Consider the following 22,812-nt stretch of genomic DNA (forward strand, 5'->3'; position numbering starts at 1 on the left):
TCTTACTTAAGTTAATTTTTCATCTCTATTTTTTGTGTTTATTTAAAATAAGACAAATCTGATATTATTTTAATCTCCAAGATGTTATTTCACAGTTGAGATAGTTATTTAATGCTTCGCTAACTAGCAGGGTTTAAATCCCAGTTGTGCAGGCGGGGGCATGTTGTAACACTGCGTTACAATGTGCCCCTATATATGCTATTATATTCTATACTTTTATTCATTTGATTGGGAAAACGTGAGAAAAAGGTGAATAAAGACTGAGAGTCAATGTTCAGAAATGACTAATTATTTATTTGTTTTGAACTATGTTGTATAGCTGTGTTTTCATGTGTTCGTAGTCAAAACTCAAAAATGTGTTTATATTTAATTATTAAAAATTGCCATTATTTTATATGAAAAAGTTTTTTAATTGTATTTTATTTAGAAAATATTTTAGTTTGTTTTGTATATATTTTTTATTAGATCATCAGATAACATTTTAAGCTGTCATATGTCATGTTACAATGTGCCCCCACACATGTTACAATGTACCCCACCTATGGGGCATGTTGTCACATTTCACTTCCATTCTTTCGGGGTATGTCAAGAAAAAAGTATACACTGTATTAATAAAACAAAACCACATAATTGTACTAGACATGTGGGAAATTAATGTGGGATAAAATAAATACTCTGAACCATAAGTAGATTTACACAAACTGAGAAAGTCAAAAAGCGTTCGGTTGTGCCCCGCTCTCCCCTATTTCATGGCCGAAGCAGCATCGAAACCGAAGAAGGCAAAGGTTTTGTCGGACGAGACTAAGAAGAGAAAAAGGGAGAATGACAAAATCAAAGGCCGTACGAGGATCAATACTGGTCCGGCGTTCACTCGCTGGCGTGAACTAAAGAAGGAGGAGGGGGGGTGCCCGACCGATGCTGACTTGGCCGTCATGCTGTTGGACTAGTAAGTATATTGCTTGCATACTATCTCTAGTTTTTCGAATCTGTTGTCTGCCTGGCTATGTTACGGAAGCTATCTGGTCCTCCATTTATCTTCATGAATCAAGTAATGCTAGTAGAGGAGCGAATTATCAATCTGGTAGCTAGTAAACGCTAACATGCTAGTTTTCGATGAAAAAAATAAAACCCATGAAATTATATTCATATGACATGCTGAAATATATGCCACTGTACCTGGGATGAAGACATTTCACACGCAACGCAGGCAGTCTGCCCAAGACGTGAGAACTCGGGGTTATCGGCTTGTCAACAAATGCACGTGTATCCCCTGGTGTTACCATGACAGATTTTACAACAGTAGTAGAAGACAATACTGTTTCCCAACTGTAGGGGGACCCCGAGAGCAAAACTTACATGGTGTTGCTTTAAAAAGATCTTCATTTGTGTTCTGAAGATGAACAAAAGTCTTATGGGTTTGGAACGACATGGTTTGGAAGCTTTTCATTTACATTTTTGGGTGAAATAACCCTTTAACTTCATTGATCATCCGAAGGTTATCATTAACAAACCTCTTTAAAAATGTCTTGCTTGAGAAGTGTGCTTGTGCTAACTTTTTAATCAAATAAATAGGTCTTTTGTTTTGTTGTGCAATGATATTCAGACATTTTAAGTGATGCATTTGTCCATTTCCATGTATCAATTCAGTCAGACAGGCATAGCAACAAAAAATATTTATTTCACGCATGGAAACAGTATAAAAAGGTGAAACATTTGCCTTGAACACACATGAAGTGGTTACAGACTTAAAATGCACAGCTGACATGCAATTCAAACACCTCTGCTCTCCACATAAAAAAAAAAAAAACAGAGTGATTGGCCCAAAGTACCGTGGAACTGCATTTAATCTGAATATATAACAGTCTGTTTGGTTCACACAAGTATTATGCACATCATTAAGCCTCTGCGGTGTTTGAAAGCTGCGTTTGTAATTCTCAAGGATTTCTAGGAACTCTTTCTGGCCTGACTCCATGATTGACCTTCACAGATTGTACAACGATGATCATTTTAACAAAGATGAGCAGCTGCTTCTAATCAGCCCAAACAAGCCCCATAATTGTGCTCATTTGGACAGCATACTATCATACTACTCTTACTATTTCTGCAATATATGCACATTTTTTGTATGCATTAAATACACGGATAACCTACTACATTTGATCAAATGTGCAGTACACAATTGTATTGAAATAATCACATTTATTCAGGAAATATTAATGCTACTCGCTGAATATAACATGCAATATGGTGAGGCTGTTTTTTTAAGTACACTACCATTCAAAAATTTGGGGTCGTTATGATTTTAAAATGTCTCTTATGCTCATCAAAGATGCATTTATTTGATCAAAATACTGTAAATTTGTGATATATTATTACAATTTAAAATAACTATCTTCTATGTGAATATTATGTTAAACGGTAATTTATTCCTGTGATCAAAGCTGAATTTTCAGCATCATTACTCCAGTCTTCAGTGTCACATGATCCTTCAGAAATCATTCTAATATGATGATTTGCTGCTCAAGAAACATATTCTTATTACATTTTTTGTAGAAACCATGATACATTTTTTTTTTTCAGGATTCTTTGATGAATAGAAAGTGTTTGAAAATGTCTCTTTTGATCAATTGAATGCATCTATGCTGAATACAAGTATTAATTTCTTAATTAAAAAAATCGTACTGATGCCAAACATTTAAACAATAGTGTAAGTATACTAATATTCCACTCTCAACAGAGTCAATGTGACTTGCTCAGTTCAGGCTGTCGTGTTGAAAAAGTGTTACAACATTTCATAATGCATTTTAATGACATTCACATTCATATAGGGGCTTGTGCATGAGCAGTGTGATCAACAGCACACGTCTGGTGCAAGATAAATGCTTAGTGTGCTCAATACTAGATCCTCTGTGCTTACAAGACAATACTTTACACAACCGAAGACATCAAAACAATTTACCACTTTCCTTTCTCCTTATAACTTTACATCACACCATAACCAACATCTTACAGGTAATACATGACAGATATATTTACTATAATTTAGGGATGCAATGAGAAACATGATGGCGTCAAAGAAAGATTACAAGAAGTCCATTTCACTTTAATCAGCATTTAAACAGCACTTAAGTTAGTGATGCATCAAGCAGCATGTGAACGCATCACACTTTACACCACCAAACAACATTATATAGTCAATTTCAAACAATCTTTAGACTTTAGTAAATATATTGTGTAAGGAATATTTAATACGCTGGAATGTGAGATAAATGATAGTATGTAACATACTCTCTCTGATACAATGTGCTCTCATTAACCATTTGATTTAGCGTTACATTGACAAACTCTAGTTGAAATGTTACTTTGTGTTTTTTTTAAGTTTTTTAAGCTAATCTCCATTATTCTACTGTGACTCACTTGCATTCTGTTAATCAAGTGCACTTTTGAAAATATTTCTACACAATGTGAATTTTGCTTTCCCCTATCTTAACTTTATATACCAGTTACCACTTCCATTAATACCATTATAAAGCTGTTCTGCACAGAGCGATATGGTGAGTATGTATATTGGATGCCTCACACCAGGAAATATATAATTGCAGGCCAGGGTGATCTTTACTACATCTAAGACGTGTAAGACATCTGCTCTTATTAGGTTTCTGCTTAGTTTTGATTACAATCTCTGAATAGTGTACTTTTAGAAAATAGTTACTTCAGCAGTAAAACCAAACCGAGGTGCAGGCAGCTTCATCAGGGGTCAAGTACACACACACATGTCGAATGTAACCTGCTTATGTGCTATTACAATAACTTTGTTTTAAACAGGGTGATGAGCATATTCTTAAAGTGCCCTTATTATGCTACTTTAATTTTGGAGGTCTCCTAAAAATGCATCCAAGGTAAAACTAAACTAAATTTTCTCATAATATGCATTGCAGCATGACCTTTTTTTCACAGTGACTGAAAAGGTTTGATAAAGGATTTGGTCTCTATAAACCCCGCCTTTCTGAGACCTACTCTGCTCTGATTGGTCAGATGGCCCAGTCTGTTGTGATTGGTGTACCGCTTATAGCGACCATTACCATATAAGAATTTCAGCTCTTTCACAGTGATATGAACTGGCGTCGTTTGTGCATGAAAGTGAGACTGGAATTACTGATGACTTGTTTCAGGCAATTCAGAATTGATTCTTTTTTTTTAGGAGACAATAACTCTTTGCAGAACTTTTACATTCACAAACACTGCATGAAAGGTACAATCTGAAAAAGCATAATAGGGGCACTTTAAAGCATACAGTAACCTAAATCTGTTGTGTCATTGAGAAGACAACAACGTTGTCATATACATATATATATATTTGTCTACTGGAATCTATGCATATTGCACCATTACAGTAAAACTTCACATTTTTGTTAATTGTTAGCACAAATCTACTAAAGTACCATAATGATAGATATTGTAAAATAGATATCTTGATTAAAACATTAAGCATTCATATGTCTCTTCCCTTGGTTGCGGTACATAGTCCTCTACTCCAAGAACGTGGGTTGATGACAACGAGCAAGTGTGTGACACATATACAAAACACGAACAGTAGACAAATACAAACAAGCCAATGTTTGTGTTCACGGTGAACATTTGTAATGTCTTAAGGCATATTGCATCCTTGGATAATAATAGCTTGTATATATTGCACTCATAGTGTCTTTAGTGATGTTATAGGTTATACAGACATTTATTTCAAGTTTTGTAAAGTAGCAGATGGCGGTTTGTTTCTGCAGCATGTTACGTTATTATGAAGCTTCACCATTGTGCTTTCATTCACTTGTCTTTTGAGTCTTTAGCATCGCTTTTGCACCATCACATTATGTGTTTTGCGTGTTTGCCTACAAAAATGATTAAAATGGTTAAAATGATGCCAGTGCTCGCAGGGCAGCATGAACAAGTTAGCGTATATGAAAACATGTCACATTTTTGCCCCAGAATTAAATGGAAAAAATAAGAATGTATATTTTAGTTTTAAGAGCATCGATTTTAACATTACATTAATGAATCATTTTGTAGTAAAATGAGAATGTCCATGAAAGGTTTCTTTCATTTCAAACTTTGTTTTGTAGAAAATATCAGTTTTTTTAATTTTACATTTTTTTTAAGGAATTTAAGATTAAAGTGTGAAAATCTGCCTTTGCAATATATGGTAATTTATGGTAATTTTTTTGCATATTAAATCATGAATGGTATTTGTTTTCTAATTATTCATATTATATAGCCTTGTGCATTGATCGCCGTTGTCATGTCCACTTGGTTCTTGTTTTAGTCGCTTATTAATGTGGGCAGTCACAGGGCTTATTTATTGGGTAAATGCATCTTTTCCCTTTCATAAGTGAGTGTAAATATAAAAGAATATAATAAAAATGTTATGCTGGTTGTAATAATTGTTTTTATGTTGATCAATTAAATTAAGCAATTATTCAATTTTCATAATATTATTATTATTTTCTTAATGTTTAGTGAGGAAATTTGCTTTATTTGAGCTATTTTTTTTATTTATTTTTTTTATAACAAGTTGCTTTTTGAGATCTGGCAACACAGCAGACAAAATAGACGGATTCTGAGTGTCATGGCTACAGCAACTGATAATTGAAGCCAAAACCGTAACCTTACCTAAACATGTTATTTATGCTGCCTTGCAAGCACTATTTCCTTTTGGGAATGCAAATGTGTTTTATCAATCTGATTCAGTTGTGCTACGTGTTTAGTGTTTCCGAAGGAACCCGATTACCGTTCGCGGCGTCGGCGGTGACGTTCGGTTCACATTCCACGAGCGTCTCCCTTCCATCACCTTCAGCTAGCTGCCTCATCCTCATATTAATGGATCCATAAGATTTCATGGGTCTTCTAGCGAAAGTCCTCCGCCGATACAGTTCCCCTTTGCATATAGACACCATTAATAAAACGGATAAGAGCATTCCTCCCAGAGTGAGCAAACCAAGTCCCGCAATAATGCATTTGTCGAGGTGAGAACCGAGTTGTGCGTAATACATCTCTAGTTTCTCCATCTGGCGCGCTGTCACTTGGTCCGGGTTGACTTTAGCTTCTCTTGGGATTGTATATGCGATTACCACTAATATGATTCCGCTCACGAGGAAAACAAGCGCGAAAATGAACCCGTAGTCCACCGATTGGTCGTTGTATTCAAGCTCAGGTTCGTCTTCAGTGCGTGGTGACGGCACTTCTCTCTGAATAGGCAGCGGATTTGACTGATAGTCAATTCCAGATGTTCTGGAGGTAACGCGGATCCTCGTTCCCGGGTCCTCATCCTCAAACGATGCGTTTTCGATGCCGGTGGCCGGCCGTGGTCCTGAGGAGGCCTGAGGAGGTTCTCGCCTGCTCCCATCCCCCAGTTCACGGAGCTCCACAGCGTTCAGGGTCTCCATCGACACTGAGCGCTTGCACTCATGTTCAATCAAATGCCTCTTGTTTCACCTTCAAAAGAAAACATAGCCTAGATTACACTTTAAACAAAGAAAGCATAAAATAGACATCTTTGAAATGTTTAAAAACACAAACTAGGCCCTGTTTACACCTGGTTTTCGATAGGATCACAAGTAGACGAGGGAGACATTCCGGTTTACACCTGGTGTTTTAATCTGTCTCTTTTGTCCACATTTTAAACCACTTCTGTCCTGATTTCTTCAAGTGGAGAGTTTATGGGCAGGTAAATGTAGGGGCCTTTTTTCCAGATCTAATGGACAAAATAAGCTTGAGAAATTTACACATGAACGTGACCGGAGAAGCCGGAGAAACAAGCGTAGAGCGGCAGCTTTACTTTCTGCTCTGACAGCCACAAGACCAGCCGAACGCTGTGGGTTTGTGTTAGAAATCAGGAATGGTGAGAGAACATTGTGCTTGGTATGTTTTTCGACTTTAAACCAAACTCGGATCTTCAGCCAACAAAATTTGAATCCCGACTTGCTAGTGTTCTTCCATAATGTTTTAGGTCAGTAGGCGGAGAGTAGTGGCTGTTCGAATGCATTCGAACATATGAGTGTTTAAACTACGAAAGCAATCCGGTTGAATGTGTTTTCGACTATCTCTGAAAGTGGACAAGGTCAAAATGTTTTAGCCCCAGTTTGCACCTGTATTTAGAGTCATCCACTCGTGATCCGATCGAACAAAACTCATCTTAATACCAGATGTAAACAGGGCCTGAGAGTCCATTCTAAAGGACATCAGGTTCCTATGTGTGTTTTTAAATCTATTACACTTTTTGACATAAACATGGCAGCCTGTGACATATCTCAAAACTTTGTTTATCACTGTAAACAAAATAACTGCACTACTGTAAATCTGCTGAATGTGGTTTCAGTAATCATCATACAAACTGTTCCCAAAATTCAGATTACCTTCAGACCATGTCTGACAAAAGTAATCAAACTGATAATACTGGTATTCAAAACCGATTGCCTGGCTGTGCAAGAGAAGTATAAGTGTAGAAGCGCTGTTTTCATGGCTTAAGGATTGAAATTCAACTTGTCTTTCTCTTTGGAAACATGTCAAAGTTGGGATGTGTGGCAGAGTAATAAAAAAAACTTGAGCTTGTTACCAAAATGTTACAGGTTAGATTCGGCAGAGGTCAATCGAAGAGCCTCAACTGTCTGGCTACCAACATTCTTCAAAATATCTTCTTTTGTGTTCAGTAGAAGAAAGAAATTCATACAGGTTTAGAACAACTTGAGGGCGAGTAAATGATGACAGAATTTTCATTTTTTTGGGTGAACTATCCCTTTAATGATCTCACACAGTTGATGTGTGTTTACAGTCAAAGGATTAAAATGTCACATTAGCAGCATAACTCTGATATTGATCTAGTGGTTTCATTAATGTATTAGGCTAAATAATAACACTGAACTGAAACAACATTCAATCACTGCAATCTATTTTTAACAATTGCCAAAATATTATGTTGTTTTTTTTTCTGGGTAAATGGATGGGAATCATTTAAGATTAGGTTATTCATATAAAAAACGACTGAAAATCCAAAAGAAATGTATCATAAATTATATCTGTGCATAAGCAGAGAAAAAAGAGATGTAGGGAATGTACACAGAACTGTACACAGACTAACGTTAAATGTTATTAGCGAACATTCTTCCAATAATGTTAATGGAATGTTCATTCAAATTATGTGGTATTTAATAATATTCTCAAAACATTATTTATACATTGTTCGCGGAAGTTTAGATGTCCATCTAACATTTTTAAATGTTACTATTTGTTTCAGAATGTTCAAAGAACATTCCAATAAGAACATTCCAATTATCCCACACAATGTAAAATGATAAAATGGAATGTGTCCTTAACGTTTTAACGAACTTAAAAAAAATTTTTTTTTAAATGGACATTCTGAACAGAGAACATTCAGAAATAATGTTTTCATAACTTAACATGAACTTTAGCAACACGTTCTTACGTATATTCATAACGGTGTGATTTCCACACCCACCTCCCCAAAGCAAAATATGAAGGGTGGGGTGTGAAGTTATTATTTTTTTCATACAAGTATAAATAGGATTATAAAAGACAGCTTACAAGAGAGCGCGAGTAGCAGGTAACCATAGCAACCACTGCGATACGTCTAACAGGCAAAGGTCATTAAGCATCACTTTATCATACAATCACCACAACTAAAATCTTTAATTTAGGCTACTTTAAGATTACTGTGATAGTGGACGCTAATAGTCTAACAATTTGCATAGATTGCACCTCGAAAATTACCTTTACATTTACCATTAATCATCTGTCAGATGTTTAAAATTCCTTTTTGAAAATTCGAAAATGATTTAAAATAGACCGTTCCCCCTTAAAGCCACAGTCTGTCTATAATCGCTGTCTATAAATGTGCACATACACAAGAAAAACAACATAAAGAAAGACGGTAATGTAGGAAACATGTACATTTTAACTATTATATATGTAAAAAAAAAAAAAAAAAAAAAATACAATTTAAAGAAATAACCCCGATATTCAACGTAATCTCTCAACCCATAAACTAATTTCTTACATTTTTGTAATGCCATGGCATAAACTAAATTAGAATTAACTGTTAATTTACAACAGGCTGTTTGTTTCTTTGTTCACAGTGATGGTTTTGCATAAAGATTCTCTGGCCTGTTTTACCTGAAAGAAGCAGTGATGACCAGGAGGACTTGGGCTTGTTTTTGCGACACATTTGTAACGAATAAAATAGACCCTAATAACACACAACACAAATAGAGATCTGGACAATGTGCAGAGACATGCCATCTAATTCTGCTCCAGATGATTTACCAAAGACTGGCCCATTTTACCTGACTTCACCCTGAATACGCGTAAAATCTCATTCCTTGAGAGCGAGCGATAATAGCGTCAGGCGCGTCGACTATTATTTACCCGTGTAAAAGCTCACATTAACGCGTTCTGTGCGTTTATAGCTTCAGATATGACCTTGTAACACCTCAAGAGTTTTATGTTTCTATTTGAATATTTAACAACCAGGGTTTAATAAAAGACAAATGTAGCGCGTGCTAATATATTTGATGTGATTGGTAAGAAAGAAGGCGCACTCACCTCCAGGCGCGAGCGCGATCGCTCCACAGATATCATAGTAACGGTGGGATGCTGACAGGAAGATCTCGAGGGGAGATTTAGCCATGCGCGACACAAACACGGTCATTTTCAGGCAGCATTAAACACAAATGAAAAAAACGTCAGACTATTCGTCATTATGAACGACACACTACACAGCTGTCGAGGCACATTTTGCGTGGTTCTGAAGTGCACCTTTAGTATGCACTAGATCAGCTTCAATGGTGTCTGTTAAGATGCCCACATCAAGGATGTGGTATAGGTTATGTTTAATTATTAAAAATGCCACTATTAGAATTGCTTTTACATGCTGTCAGGGCTTCTGGCAGACTTTTTGCTCTGAATTGCATATTATATTCAATTATATTTTATTTATAGTCAGTAATATGTTTTATATTTACACAAACACACAGACACAGTTTTGCTATCTTTGTGGGGACTCTGGCATAATGGTTTTTATAGGCTTCTGTTCAAACATATTCTATCCACTTACACTAACCCTACCCATCCATCACAGAAAACGTTCTGTATTTTAATTTTTTTTTCAAAATAAATAAATAAATCATCATTTAGTATGTTTATTAATCAATTTCCCTCATGGGGACCGCTGGCTGCAATGTAGGTGATTTCAGGTTTTACTATCCTTGTGGGGACATTTGGTCCCAACAATGCAAAATAAACCTGTACACACACACACACACACACACACACACACACACACACACACACACACACACACACATTGCGTTTCTAATTAGTTCCCAGTCTGAATGGTATGGGATGTACAAATGGATGCATCATAAGCACTAAAAACCAGGTGTTGGACCAATGGCATCAGTATGTAGACATATAGGTGAGCAAAACACATTACAATAGTTTGCTTTATTATACAAAGATACACATTTTTTCTTTCAACCTTACATCAATAATAAACACCCGATATCCAATTTAGAAAACGGGCGTGATCGATGGGTAAACTAGACTGATACAAAAACCATGGTATTTTTGGACACACTACTTTGGTAAAAGGGCATGCATATGCAATAAAACAAACTGAGAGAGAAGTGCTAAAATAACGATATAAAAATTAATCTTTGTTCATTTCCATCTTAGAGAAAAACAGTGGATGAATTTTCATCAGGCATCTGTGGGACACAGGCCGTCGGTCGGGTCCTTAGAGTTCCACAAATCTACGCAATCACCTAAAGAGCTCAATGGCGACGGCGTATATGCACGATCGGGATTGAATTTAAAGAATGGCAGGTCTGAACATTATCATTTCAGTCTTTTTGAGTTTTAAAGCTTGCTTATTTGACACTGCCACAATTATATATGTTTACATTTGTGGTCGGAAAGTTTATTTTCGTGTTACACCTAGCCACATGCTAGATATCCGGTTAGCAATCAAGCTAACATCACAATGTTTTTATTGTTCATATGTGGGTTTTTTCTATTTTTTTTAATTATTATTTTTACATAATTTAAAAACACAAACTGACTTTTTGGATATGTTCATAATTAACTATAATGTCACATTACTTGCCAGATTTATATCTTTTTGTTGTTTATTGTCTATCATTCGTGTAAACGGTGTGGGAAGTCAAAATGGGGAAATTTAACTCGCATTTAAAATGTTTGGGGTGTGCAAAGAAAAACAATTATCAAAACACAAAGTGAAATATTGTAAGTATACATAATTCATTACAATACCTCACTAATTATTAAATTTGTATCTTTTTTTGTTTTGTTTAGTCGATCATTCGTGTAAACTGTGTAAGGAATGCCAGTCTAAATTGGGAAACGTTTATCATTTTCTTAAAAAAACTAGGGTTTTTATTACGTGTTTTGCCTTTGTCATACTCCTAAACATTTCAATAAAAAGAAAAATCAAAACATAAACTGAACAATTGGATATGTCCATAATTAATTGTCACACTAGTTGCCAAATTTCTATCACTTTTGTAGATTGTCAGTCCTTCATGTAAACAGTGTAATATCAGTCTAAATGGGGGGAAAATAGGAAGAAGAAAAAAAATATATGGTTGATTTGCTCTTTTTTTTTTTAAATATGTTGCACACCCCTAAATCTTTTAAATGTATGCTAAGCTAGCCTAACTGTTCCAGTATGAGATTGTCTATTAAATCTTCCTCTTCTGAAACATTTGATGAAATCAAGCGTTTAAATGGCGCTAGTCACATACGACTTAAGGTGCTGTCATGTTTATGTAGATAGAAGTTAGACTCAAGGCCAGGAACTAAAAATAGCCTTCAGCTGCACAATTTCTTAAAATACACACGGATCGCTTTGACCTCGGTTCCTTATAAGGTGGTGTGAGTCGAGTATCAAATTGTTTTCTCTTTCTCTCTCCTTCTCCAAAGGCCTCGCCTGGTATTTGGATACTGTGTCTAATCCCTTGCAGATACACAGGGGATTTGTGATTGTGTAGCGTCACGTCGGATATCTGAGCTCAAACTAGGCGGCCCCCCACACGCAGAGACCATGTACTGCCTCCAGTGGTTACTCCCGGTCCTCCTGATCCCCAAACCGTTGAATCCAGCCCTGTGGTTCAACCACTCCATGTTCATGGGCTTCTACCTGCTCAGCTTCCTGTTGGAGAGGAAGCCGTGTACCATTTGTGCCTTAGTCTTCCTGGCGGCGCTGTTCCTCATCTGCTACAGCTGCTGGGGAAACTGCTTTCTGTACCACTGCCACGACTCTCCACTGCCGGACTCCGCACACGACCCCAACATTGTGGGCACCTAGACTCGGTTTTCACCCCCAGACCCCGGGCCGTCTCAACCCGGACTGATAGTAGAAGAGCCACAGGGGAATGCTGGGAAGTTTCAGTTCGCTCTACCCATGTTGAAAACCGCTCTCCGCTGTAACCCGTAACAAAGCGCCCTCGCTCCCTGACTTGAGTCTCCTCCCCGCGGCGAAGGGCGTCTGAAGCTTGCATGGGTTCCATTCTCATTGTGTTCGGTGCACTTTTTCATTTCTGAATGCTGAATTTTTCCAAAGGGGTAGATGATAATGTGTGTGCGTGTGTATACGTTGGTATATTGCGATTTTGGGTGTCAATAATCAGTATGAGTCCAAGTGTTAAGCGGATAAACGGCGGATGAATTTTGTTGTGTACGTTGAGCTGAAGGCGTGCTTATACACTGCTGAGTCAGCTCAAATGCTGTCACCACTTTTAATTCAATAAAGTTTCTAATGATCAAAGTCCAGCTGCTGTGTGTGTGTGTAGATAAAAAATGGTCTTCTTTTTGATAGTGTGATGCTATAAACGACTTCAGAACGGCTGTGTGGATCAATCATGAAATACATTTTTTTCCATTCAAAATAAACATGCATTTCTCTGGGGGAATTTCTTGGTTGAGCAAAAACAACCCATAGTGCAGTTTTACTCGATTACAGGATTAGTTTTGAGTTGACACAACCAAACCAATCCAACCAGGCTACCATGATGCTGATCATCAACTTTCTCTGTCGACTCAGGCTTTGATCCTGAGTTTAGGTGTGACATCAGTAACGAACAGCCAATCACATGCTGAGAAAGTGAAACTGAGATTCATTTCTCAGGAGAGAAGCAGTGCGAGTCACTACAGAATATTACGAGATTGAAAAATATGAAGAATTTATACAAATTTACACAGCAAGATGAAAATAGCTGTCTATGAAAGAGGACCACTAAAATAAAAACTCTTGCTATATCAGTGCACGTAAAAGTTGTGAAGTTGGTTTATACATTTGATAAAGGTTGAGAAAATGTAACATTTAAGCTCATTTGTAGTCGTTTTATAACTTTATCTATTGATTCTAAAACGTATTTATATTACCTTTATATATTTATTCAATTAAACTGCGTAATGATAATTAATAAACTAAAATTGTATATGTGTGATCGATTAAGGGTACAATAATTAATATCTAAATCATACAAAATTATTATTTTAAACAAGCATTACTAAAAGCCGGACGATTTTGTCTTTAAAAATCATTTGCTGTGAAGTGATCTTTAATCTGGAGTAGAAACAGGTGGAGTGACTTTATCGCATCAGACATGTGTCACTTTGCTCACAGCTGATTGGTCCAAGTTCGGTTTGCAACCTCTTACCTGGAACATCACCTGACCCGGACCAGGTTAAGTTACTATGGCGATGAACACTGCTAAAAGCCAAACCACTTTCACTTTCAATTCGCATTACTGTAAAATAATTATAAAATATAATTTCATAATTATTTTACAGATATGAGAATTTGATGGGGAAATGTGCTTAATTAGCATGAAAGTAACAAAGTCTGAAATTTTTTGCATTTCCTTTATCCAAAATACTTTTTTTTTTTGATGTGAAGAATGAGCTCCATTTGTGAGATTGTGCTTTTTTGTAAAATATTGTGACACTCATCCTGGTATGATGAAAAACATAGACATGGAATGGATTGCTTGGGAATGTAGAAGACAATTTGGTAAGATATATTACATTAACTATAACGTTACTTGATAAAAAATACAACTATTCATTATAATTAATGTTAGCTCAGGTCTATTAAATTGACAGTAGTAAATGTTTAAATGAATATGAATTAAGATCAATAAATGCTTTAGAAGTATGTTAACTAATGTTAAAAATGGAAAAGTGTTACAGACAATTTTATGTAAACTAATCCAAACTGTTGATGTTTGGAGATGTGAGCATATTAATCATTTGGTTTTGGGTTGTTTATTATGGGGAAGTTGTTATAGTGGTTTTACACAGTAACTGAACAAGTCAGAAGTTCTCTTATGTACATTTATTATCAATATTTTTCATGTTTACTCATTTTGATACATATGAAATATAGAAGACAGTTTATTTATAAATATTTCACTTATAATTAAAAATTAAAATTACATAAAAAGAAAATAATAAAACTGCATATTAAATACTTGGCAATATGTGTACACACAGATGGATCCTCGCAGTCTCTCAGCACCATCCAATCAGGTAACAGATCGAGTTTGTGATCGTCCTATAAGATTGTGATTTCTGTTTCCAGGTTCTTGTAAGCCTCGTCCTGAAGCTCATAGATCTGATCCATGCGCTGGAATGCCATGTGACCTTTCTTACCTAAGAAAGAACAAGGGCTCAGTCTGGGAAACAACACAAAACAACGGTGACCTTTGCACTTTACAATAAGTGTTATATGTTGAATGGGGATAAATTATATGTAATTTAAAAGAAGATAAGCACTTGTGTGAACATATATGATTCCCTGTGAATGATAAGAAACTTATGAACACAAAAGAAGATATTTCGAAAATGTAGGTAACCTAACCAGACAGCTGACGATAGCCACTGACTTCAAAAGTAGGAAAAAAATACTATGGAAGTCAGTGGCTACCATCAACTCTCTGGTTACCAACATTCTTCAAAAATATCTTCTTTTGTGTTCAGCAGAAGAAAAAAACATACTCATACAGGTTTGGAAAAACTTGATTGAGTTAGTTAATCTTGAGTCATTAGCTATGTTTCCATCCACCTATGTTTATGCAAAGTTTGGGTTATCGCATAAAAAAAAAAACTGGATGGAAACGCTATTTTTTTATTTTTTTAATCCCCATAAAAACATATGAGCTCAATTGAGGCTGATCATTTTTTTATGTGTTAAGAAGACATTGACATGAAACTACAATGGAAACACATTTACTGAATAAATCTCCCTTGATGCGAAACAAAAAACTCACATGACTCCCTCAACAGAGGATGTGATTGGATAACATGGTGTTTTCACTGTTATGCTGATGATACTCAGCTCTATATTTCTTTGCACCCTGACAAAACTAACCAAAAAAAATGGATGACTAGTACTAAATTCTGAAAAAAACAGAGATTCTAATTATTGGACCAAAAACCTCTGCATGTAATAACCTAGAATACTGTCTAACACTTGATGGATGTTCTGTCAAGTCTTCGTCGTCAGTTAGGAACCTGCGTGTGCTCTTTGATACCAATCTTATTTCCAACATCTGTAAAACCACATTTTTCCATCTTAAAAATATATCTAAATTACGACACATGCTCTCAATGAGAAACGCAGAGTTAGTTCATGCGTTCATGACCTCAAGGCTAGATTATTGTAATGCTCTGGCTGGTTGCCCTGCTCCAGCTGGTCCAAAACACATTAGCTCGAGTTCTTACCAGAAACAGGAAGTATGATCATATAAGCCCGGTTCTGTCAACACTGCATTGGCTCCCTATTAAACATTGCATACATTTTAAAATCTTGCTAATTACTTTCAAAGCATTAAATGGTTTAGCACCTCAGTACTTGAGCGAGCTCTTAGCGCATTATAGTCCTTCACGTCTATTGCGATCTCAAAATTCTGGCCAGTTGATAATGCAGCTGGTAGATCCTTTTCCTATTTAGCATCCAAACTCTGGAACAGTCTTTCTAGCATTGTTCGGTAGACACACTCTGTCAGTTTAGATCTAGACTGAAAACACATCTCTTTACCCTCGCATACACATTATCACATTTCTATAATTCACATGCGTTAAAGGATTGTTAGGCTGCTGGAATTAGGTCAGCCGGAACCGGGAACACTTCCTAGAACACCCGATGTACTTGTTACATCGTAAGAAGAATGGCATCTACGCTAATATTAGTCTGTCAGTCTCATCCTTAACCCGAGGTTACCGTAGTCAGCCGGATCTGGTCCATATCCAGATCAAGATGGTGGACCTGCACCTAGACACGACCACAACACATCCCTGAATGTCAGCAGAGATTCTGTCTACTAGACACTCTCCAGTGAAGGCCTCGTCGACACGACAGCCATCGGCACAGGTCCTCAGCAGAGACCACAAGAACCAGACAGGTCCTCCGCACAGACCCTATGGCCAGTTTCGACTCCATTCTGGCGTGATGAATCCGATCTTTAAGCAAAAGGAACTAGATGAATATCTGAATGCTATGATGAATTCTGACTTGTGATGGAGCCTGAATCATAATCACACCGTGTTTGTTCGTTGGCCAGAGGAGAACTAGACTGAGCCTGGATTCTCCCAAGTTTTTTTCTCCATTCTGTCACCTGATGGAGTTTGGGTTCCTTGCCTCTGTCGCCTCTGGCTTGCTCAGTTGGGGACACTTAATATTCAACAATATTATAACAGTTATTGATCTGACTGCACTGACGCAGCTGAATGAGAACTGAACTGAGCTGGACGATGACATCGTTTTTTTTGCAGAACTGCTTTATAGATTAATGTCATCAATATGATTTGGTATAATAACTTCCCAGAACTGTCTTGCATGATTGCATACACAAACATCAGGCATCTGAACATGACGGCGTTTATTGCTTTCGTCTGCGTGCTCCAAGGTGCAAGTCATTTATAATTTGTGAAAAAGGAGCAACAGTGGCTTCTCCAATTGCAGCAACTTCCATTTTTATTACAGATAATATTTTCTGCCAATTTCCCATGAAGTGATGTTTTGTTCTCTTGAACACATGGGATGGAAATGCTGCTTAATTCGCAAATGTTTTATGCGATATTCCAATTTTTAAATTCACAACTTTGGATGGAAACATAGCAACTGACTGACTGACTGACTAGGCAGCAAAGCAAGCGTATGTATGTGCTGATAGAGTGAGAAATACAGCACATGACATAGATGCAGTAATTACAGCTTAAGGGTCACGTACCAAAGGACAGTACGGTCTCTCGTGCGGCGTTCCTCAGGTCTTCATCTGTGGAGCGCCACAGCTCAGCTACATGCTCTGCACTCTCTGAGGCCTGAGAAAACACAAAACCTCTTCATCTAAACTGATCATCTCAAATAATACACACAGAAACACAAATAACAAAACTCATCACACAAATGCATATTCTCTAACATTCAAAAATTAGAGTCTGTAGGATTTTTACATGTTTTTGAAAGAAGTCTCTTATACTCATCAAGCCTGCATTTATTTGATCAAAAATACAGCAAAAACTGTAATATTGTGAAATATTATTACAATTTAAAATAACTGTTTTGTATTTGAATACATTTTAAAATGTAATTTATTCCTGTGATGCAAAGCTGAATTTTCAGCATCATTACTCCAGTTCCTTTAGAAATCATCCCAATATGCTGATTTGCTGCTCAAGAAACATTTCTTATTATTATCAATGTTGAACACAGTTGTGCTGCTTCATACTTTTTTGGGGGAAAATGATAGTGTTTTCAGGGTTCTTTGATCGATTCGATAGAATTTTCAAAATGACATTATAAATGTCTCAAGTGTCACTTTTGATTGCATCATAAATATGAACAGCAGTAAAAGGTCAATACAAAGCAAACCCAATAAAAGAGCAGTTATTTACCTTCAGACTTTTCAGAGCCAGACAGGCCTCGTGCCGCACATGTGTGTTGCTGTTTCTCAACAGGTCTGTGTAGTGAACCACTGCCTATAAAAGCCACACAACTAGATCACATAAAAGCTCAGCTCTATTAATCCACGCTTGAAAATGCTTGAATGTGATTACATTAGATAACAATAAGAAAGATAGCTTCGTGAAAAACAAGGTTTAAATAGTATGTGTCTGATAGCAAGTTAAGGCCCATTCACACCAAGAACGATAACTATGAAGATTGACCTATATTAGCGTCCACTCCAACACACAACAACATTCTGTGTATTATAAAGCTGGTGCGGTCTGCCACATTATTGGCTGTCAGTATTTTTATTGTTCATAAGCTGTAAAAAAAAAATGTAATAGTTGTGGTGAGGACTCAGCAATTGTTTTATATTTAGAGTTATTTTTAATACTATCTCATTATCATCCATGATGTGAACAGGCCTTCAGGCTTCTTCTACCTTTGTCCTGAAGGATTTGGAGCGCGAGGCTCTGCTGAGGCAGGACGAGGCCGCTGAAGACACCTTGTGATTGGCGTCTGTCTGTAGCTTGGCCAGGAGCTGGAGGACTCGTCCTGTCGGCTGCAGCTCAGAGATGCGCTTCCCTTTCAGCTTTTGCAGAGCTCGCCTCCTCTTGGGACTCTCCAGACAGGCTATCAGATACACTGCAGCAAGCCGATCCGAGGGAGAAAGACAGGGGGAAGTCTCTTAATGAGATCTAATGGGAAGAATCCTTGAGGGTGATTGATTGATTGATGCTGAAAGCAATAATCTCGCAGGGAACCATCGAGGACAGAAGCATCTGTATTTAAGCCTAGTTTCTGTGACGTTTGCATCCTAAAGTGAGATGTGTCTGCAAACACTCTGTGCTGTTACCTTCTTTAGAGAGGAGAGAGATGTGCTCCCCAAAGTCACTTATTCTCCATCTGTTGAGGTAGACTAAGAGCTGAAACACAGTCACTCGGTCTGTAGTGCACAGAGTCACAGATGCCATCATACAGCTGCACTGCACCTGATACAGCAACTGACTGAACACTGCAGGACAATAGAAAACCACAAACATCTATACTTTAGAAGACTATTTCAGTCACTATACAGTAGTGTGAGGATGACATTCTAAAGGAACAATAAAATAGAACAGACAACACAAAATATATTTATTATTTTACAAATTATTGGATGCTAGTTTAAGAATTTAATTCTGATGAAACACTAAATATAATAATAATAATAATATAGTAAATTATTTTATATATAATAAAATATTAGATATTTTAGTTGACAATGACAATGAATAAACCATACATTTACTTTATTATACAAAGTTTATTAGATTATTTCAAAAGACAATTAAATATTATTTCGAAGAGATCTTAATTCTAAGATACAATGAATAGAACAATTAAAATAGTATATTATACTATAATTAAAATATAGTAAAATAACAATATATAATATAATTGAAAATATAATAAAATTATACTATTATAGTAAATTATACTATAAAATGATATGCAATTATTCTATATAGATTATTAGATATTATATATAGATTATTAGATATTTATTCACAAATTGAGGGATTTCAGTTGTTTGAAAATTAATTATTAAATTCGAAGGGGCAAGAATATACATTTATTTTATTATACAAAGATTATTTCAAGGACAAATAAGTATTATTTCGTTTTTTTTATCTTGTAGAATTATTTATACAAAGCTTTTTAAATTATAAAAAAAAATTAAAATACTATTTCAAAAAATATATTAGAATACAAATATAAAAACAAAAATACTTTTTCAAAAAATAGAATAGAATAGAAATATCCTGCAGAAATTAATACAATATTTTTGTGAATGAGATTCTCAAGAAAGAATAGAATATACTGTAACATTATTATTTTATTTCATTCCAATCTGCCTCGGGTATTTTTTTTATTTCAGTAGTTTGTGGATTACATTTTTAAGGAACATTAGAAGAGAACATCTGCACCTGCATCAGTCTGGCCTGGCTGTTTGGCTTTGACTTTGTGGATGTAATGTTTGCGCAGTGTCCTGAGAAAACCATCCGCAGGGCAGCAGAAAGGCGAATCACTCTCGCTGCAGTCCTTCCAAAATACTTCAATCCCCTTAGGAGCTCTGGCCAACACTGAGACACATCCACACACATGACTAATGCATATACAGCGCTTCACACTGACACGGGGAAGAGCCTGTGACCGCCAACAGTATAAAGTAACAGTCATAGCTCACATTACATATTCTAGTGTTACCCTCAGATGGTATGGGAACCAAAATGTGCCACAATCAATCATAAACTAAAGATTAGTATTAGTGTTTGTGGGAAATCTATAAATCTCAATTATTAAGATCTAAGGAGAGATATCTCAGTGGTATTGCTACTCATTCAAGGCCTGGTATTTTGCAAGACTTACGCTCTGTCACTGAGATTTCATCTATCATCCTCTGCGCCAGAGCACAGATTTTTTCCAGCACGTCAACTTGGCGTGACAGTTCCTCCATGATGTCTTCACGCACAAGATCGGAGTCAGAATGCTTCAGTGCCTGGGAGGAGACAGAACTTGAGCTTACGCACACACTTTACACAAAGTAACAATAGGCTACATAATGATTAGTGTGTGATTAATCAACACTGGTGTAATGAGACCGATTCCTCACCCTCAGCAGCACTACACACACACTGAGGTGGCTTTCAAGAGCTTGATCCAGACTGTAGACTCCTGTACTGAGTGACGGCTTTACTGTACCGTCTCCTCGCTGTCTGACCTGCGCTTCACCTATAGCCTCAGAGGATGGAGAGTTCTTATCCTGAGATAACAGACCCACGCTTTTCAGGCTGTTCTCATTAAATGAACCAATCCTGAAATCAAATCAAATCAAATAAAGTTTAGCCTTAAATACATACAGACCAATTTATATATTTAAGCAATTTTAAAGCACTTTGAATTACCATTGTGTATAAAATGTGCAATATAAATAAACCTGTCTTGCCTAAATTATTTGATTTTTAATAATTAAATTATTATTTTAATAATTAAATTATTATAAAGATATAATTTTTATTTTTTTTCTGAAACCTTAAACCTGAATTAATATTTGCTATAAGCTAATAGATTTACAATTGTATATGCAAAAAAAGTTGTGGAATATCATGATATCCATGCAAAGGTAAATTAAACATAATATCTTATTTAAATATGTGATTGTTAATTACATAAAATAATATGCATAGGCATCTGACCTTTGCCTGAGAAATAAATGTGAGAATGCACATTTCATGCATTTCTCCACTTCATCCACAAGATGGCACTTTAAGTCTTAATTTAACATGTTAGTTCAGCAACTTTCCTTTTTTGCATGTATTTATACAGACTTGTATGCATTGGCCCATATGGTCGGATCAATGCTGAAGATCAAAATCTTTCTTTTGCACCAATAGATTTGCCATTTAAACTCTCAAAAATACGTCCAAACAGTATCCCCCCCAATAATTTTTAATTTTATTTTTTTTACTATTTTTTTGTTTCCATTCCCACCTCTGTAATGAGAAAAAAAGCTACTTTATTTGAAAGTATTTATACATCATGTTAGTATTTCTTGTACTACATTTAGTTATAAATTTACATTTTAGCCCTTCAAGTTCTTTATTTTTTGTCTCTTGAATTTGTGGCAATTGTTTTGCCATTTCTTTATGGGATTCACTTGGACAGCCCAGTTAAAAAGGTGTTGACTTACCCAGTGTACCCGAGTCTGATGCTGCCCGTACATGAGATTTCATCTTCATTACAATCAGCAGAGAGGAAGTCGAAACTGCCCAGCACTTCCTCTTCCTCTACTGCTAGTGAGGGCATCTGTGGAGGGTCGAGGTCCTTCTAACATCAGGAAAGATGAAAAGCATGTCAATGAGACAACAGCAAACAGATATTTATCCACAACGCATAGAGAAAAACAGTCCAACTCCATCACAATGTAGGGTCAATCACATGTTCAGGTCAATTTCACCCCACAAATTAAATGAAAATAAAAAGTAATTTATATATATATATATATATATAAATAAAGGTAATAAAAATCATTTAAAATATATATTTAACAAAATATATAAATATGGTCCTAAAATATGCCTTTTTGCTTTACAACTTTAAAAATAAAATAAAAGGTGTAATTCAAAAAAAAAATCCTTCTTTTGATTTTGGGGTGAAATATGTCCCAGATATGTTTTTTTTTACACATTTCCACATCCATCTATATATATATATATATATATATATATATATATATATATATATATTTATTTTTGTAATAATAAAAAAATAAATAATTATTACTCTACTAGTCCACCAATCCACCGATCTCACCTTCAAGACCTGACTGAGTTGGCGTATCTGCAGATCTAGTTTCTTTAACGTCTCTACATTGCTTGTTTCCTCCAGCTCTTTATTCAGTTCCTCTAGCAGTGAACCAACTCTCTTAGCCACGGCTCTCTTCTGTGCTTTGCCTGCTTTCCTGTCCTTCAGTGCAAGTCTGTCTTCAAGTCCCTGCTTGAACGTGGTCTCCTCTTCAGCGGCCGTCGTCTCTTGAGCGTCTCCTTCACCTGTGCTCGGGCTCACCTCTCCATTCTGCTTGAGGATGTCAGGCGTGCTGTAGCGGTGGAAGAGGAATATGGAGTCTCGCTTACTGCCCGCAGGACTGGGGGAAGCTGTGTCAGTCTCCGAGGGCCATTCCACACTCTCCTCTGCCTAGAGGTTATCCATGGAAAGAAGTCATTTCTGATTTTTTT

At 36.2% G+C, this 22,812-nt stretch overlaps 3 protein-coding genes across 3 annotated transcripts in view; 1 reads left to right on the forward strand and 2 right to left on the reverse strand.

Moving 5' to 3' along the window:
- Positions 1 to 1,666: 1,666 nt before the first annotated feature.
- On the reverse strand, positions 1,667 to 9,837 carry tmem74b (transmembrane protein 74B). The gene is made up of 2 exons (XM_082190294.1): positions 9,610 to 9,837; positions 1,667 to 6,486 (listed from the first exon to the last, which is right to left on the reverse strand). The coding sequence occupies exon 2, from the start codon at positions 6,435 to 6,437 to the stop codon at positions 5,748 to 5,750; it is 690 nt and encodes a 229-aa protein (XP_082046420.1). The 5' UTR covers positions 6,438 to 6,486; positions 9,610 to 9,837; the 3' UTR covers positions 1,667 to 5,747.
- A 931-nt stretch (positions 9,838 to 10,768) lies between these two features.
- On the forward strand, positions 10,769 to 12,855 carry blcap (bladder cancer associated protein). Its single transcript, XM_082136601.1, has 2 exons — positions 10,769 to 10,890; positions 12,007 to 12,855. The coding sequence occupies exon 2, from the start codon at positions 12,128 to 12,130 to the stop codon at positions 12,389 to 12,391; it is 264 nt and encodes an 87-aa protein (XP_081992727.1). The 5' UTR covers positions 10,769 to 10,890; positions 12,007 to 12,127; the 3' UTR covers positions 12,392 to 12,855.
- Positions 12,856 to 14,407: 1,552 nt separating this feature from the next.
- Positions 14,408 to 22,812, reverse strand: part of ripor3 (RIPOR family member 3) — a 39,812-nt gene continuing 31,407 nt past the window's right edge. Inside the window, exons 14-23 of the mRNA XM_082136369.1 lie at positions 22,391 to 22,771; positions 21,768 to 21,904; positions 20,691 to 20,892; positions 20,447 to 20,576; positions 20,005 to 20,160; positions 18,891 to 19,049; positions 18,477 to 18,679; positions 17,983 to 18,066; positions 17,319 to 17,409; positions 14,408 to 14,739 (exon numbers count right to left, since the gene is read on the reverse strand). Of these exons, the coding sequence (XP_081992495.1) occupies positions 14,642 to 14,739; positions 17,319 to 17,409; positions 17,983 to 18,066; positions 18,477 to 18,679; positions 18,891 to 19,049; positions 20,005 to 20,160; positions 20,447 to 20,576; positions 20,691 to 20,892; positions 21,768 to 21,904; positions 22,391 to 22,771 (1,641 nt within the window). The 3' untranslated portion in view covers positions 14,408 to 14,641. The remainder of the gene's footprint in view (positions 14,740 to 17,318; positions 17,410 to 17,982; positions 18,067 to 18,476; positions 18,680 to 18,890; positions 19,050 to 20,004; positions 20,161 to 20,446; positions 20,577 to 20,690; positions 20,893 to 21,767; positions 21,905 to 22,390; positions 22,772 to 22,812) is intronic.

Source organism: Leuciscus leuciscus (assembly GCF_965113295.1).
Source record: "Leuciscus leuciscus genome assembly, chromosome: 14".
Lineage (NCBI taxonomy): Eukaryota > Metazoa > Chordata > Actinopteri > Cypriniformes > Leuciscidae > Leuciscus > Leuciscus leuciscus.

Coding starts and splice junctions, on each gene's coding strand:
- tmem74b (XM_082190294.1), bottom strand. CDS start 6,437: ATGGAGACCCTGAACGCTGTGGAGCTCCGTGAACTGGGGGATGGGAGC.
- blcap (XM_082136601.1), top strand. CDS start 12,128: ATGTACTGCCTCCAGTGGTTACTCCCGGTCCTCCTGATCCCCAAACCG.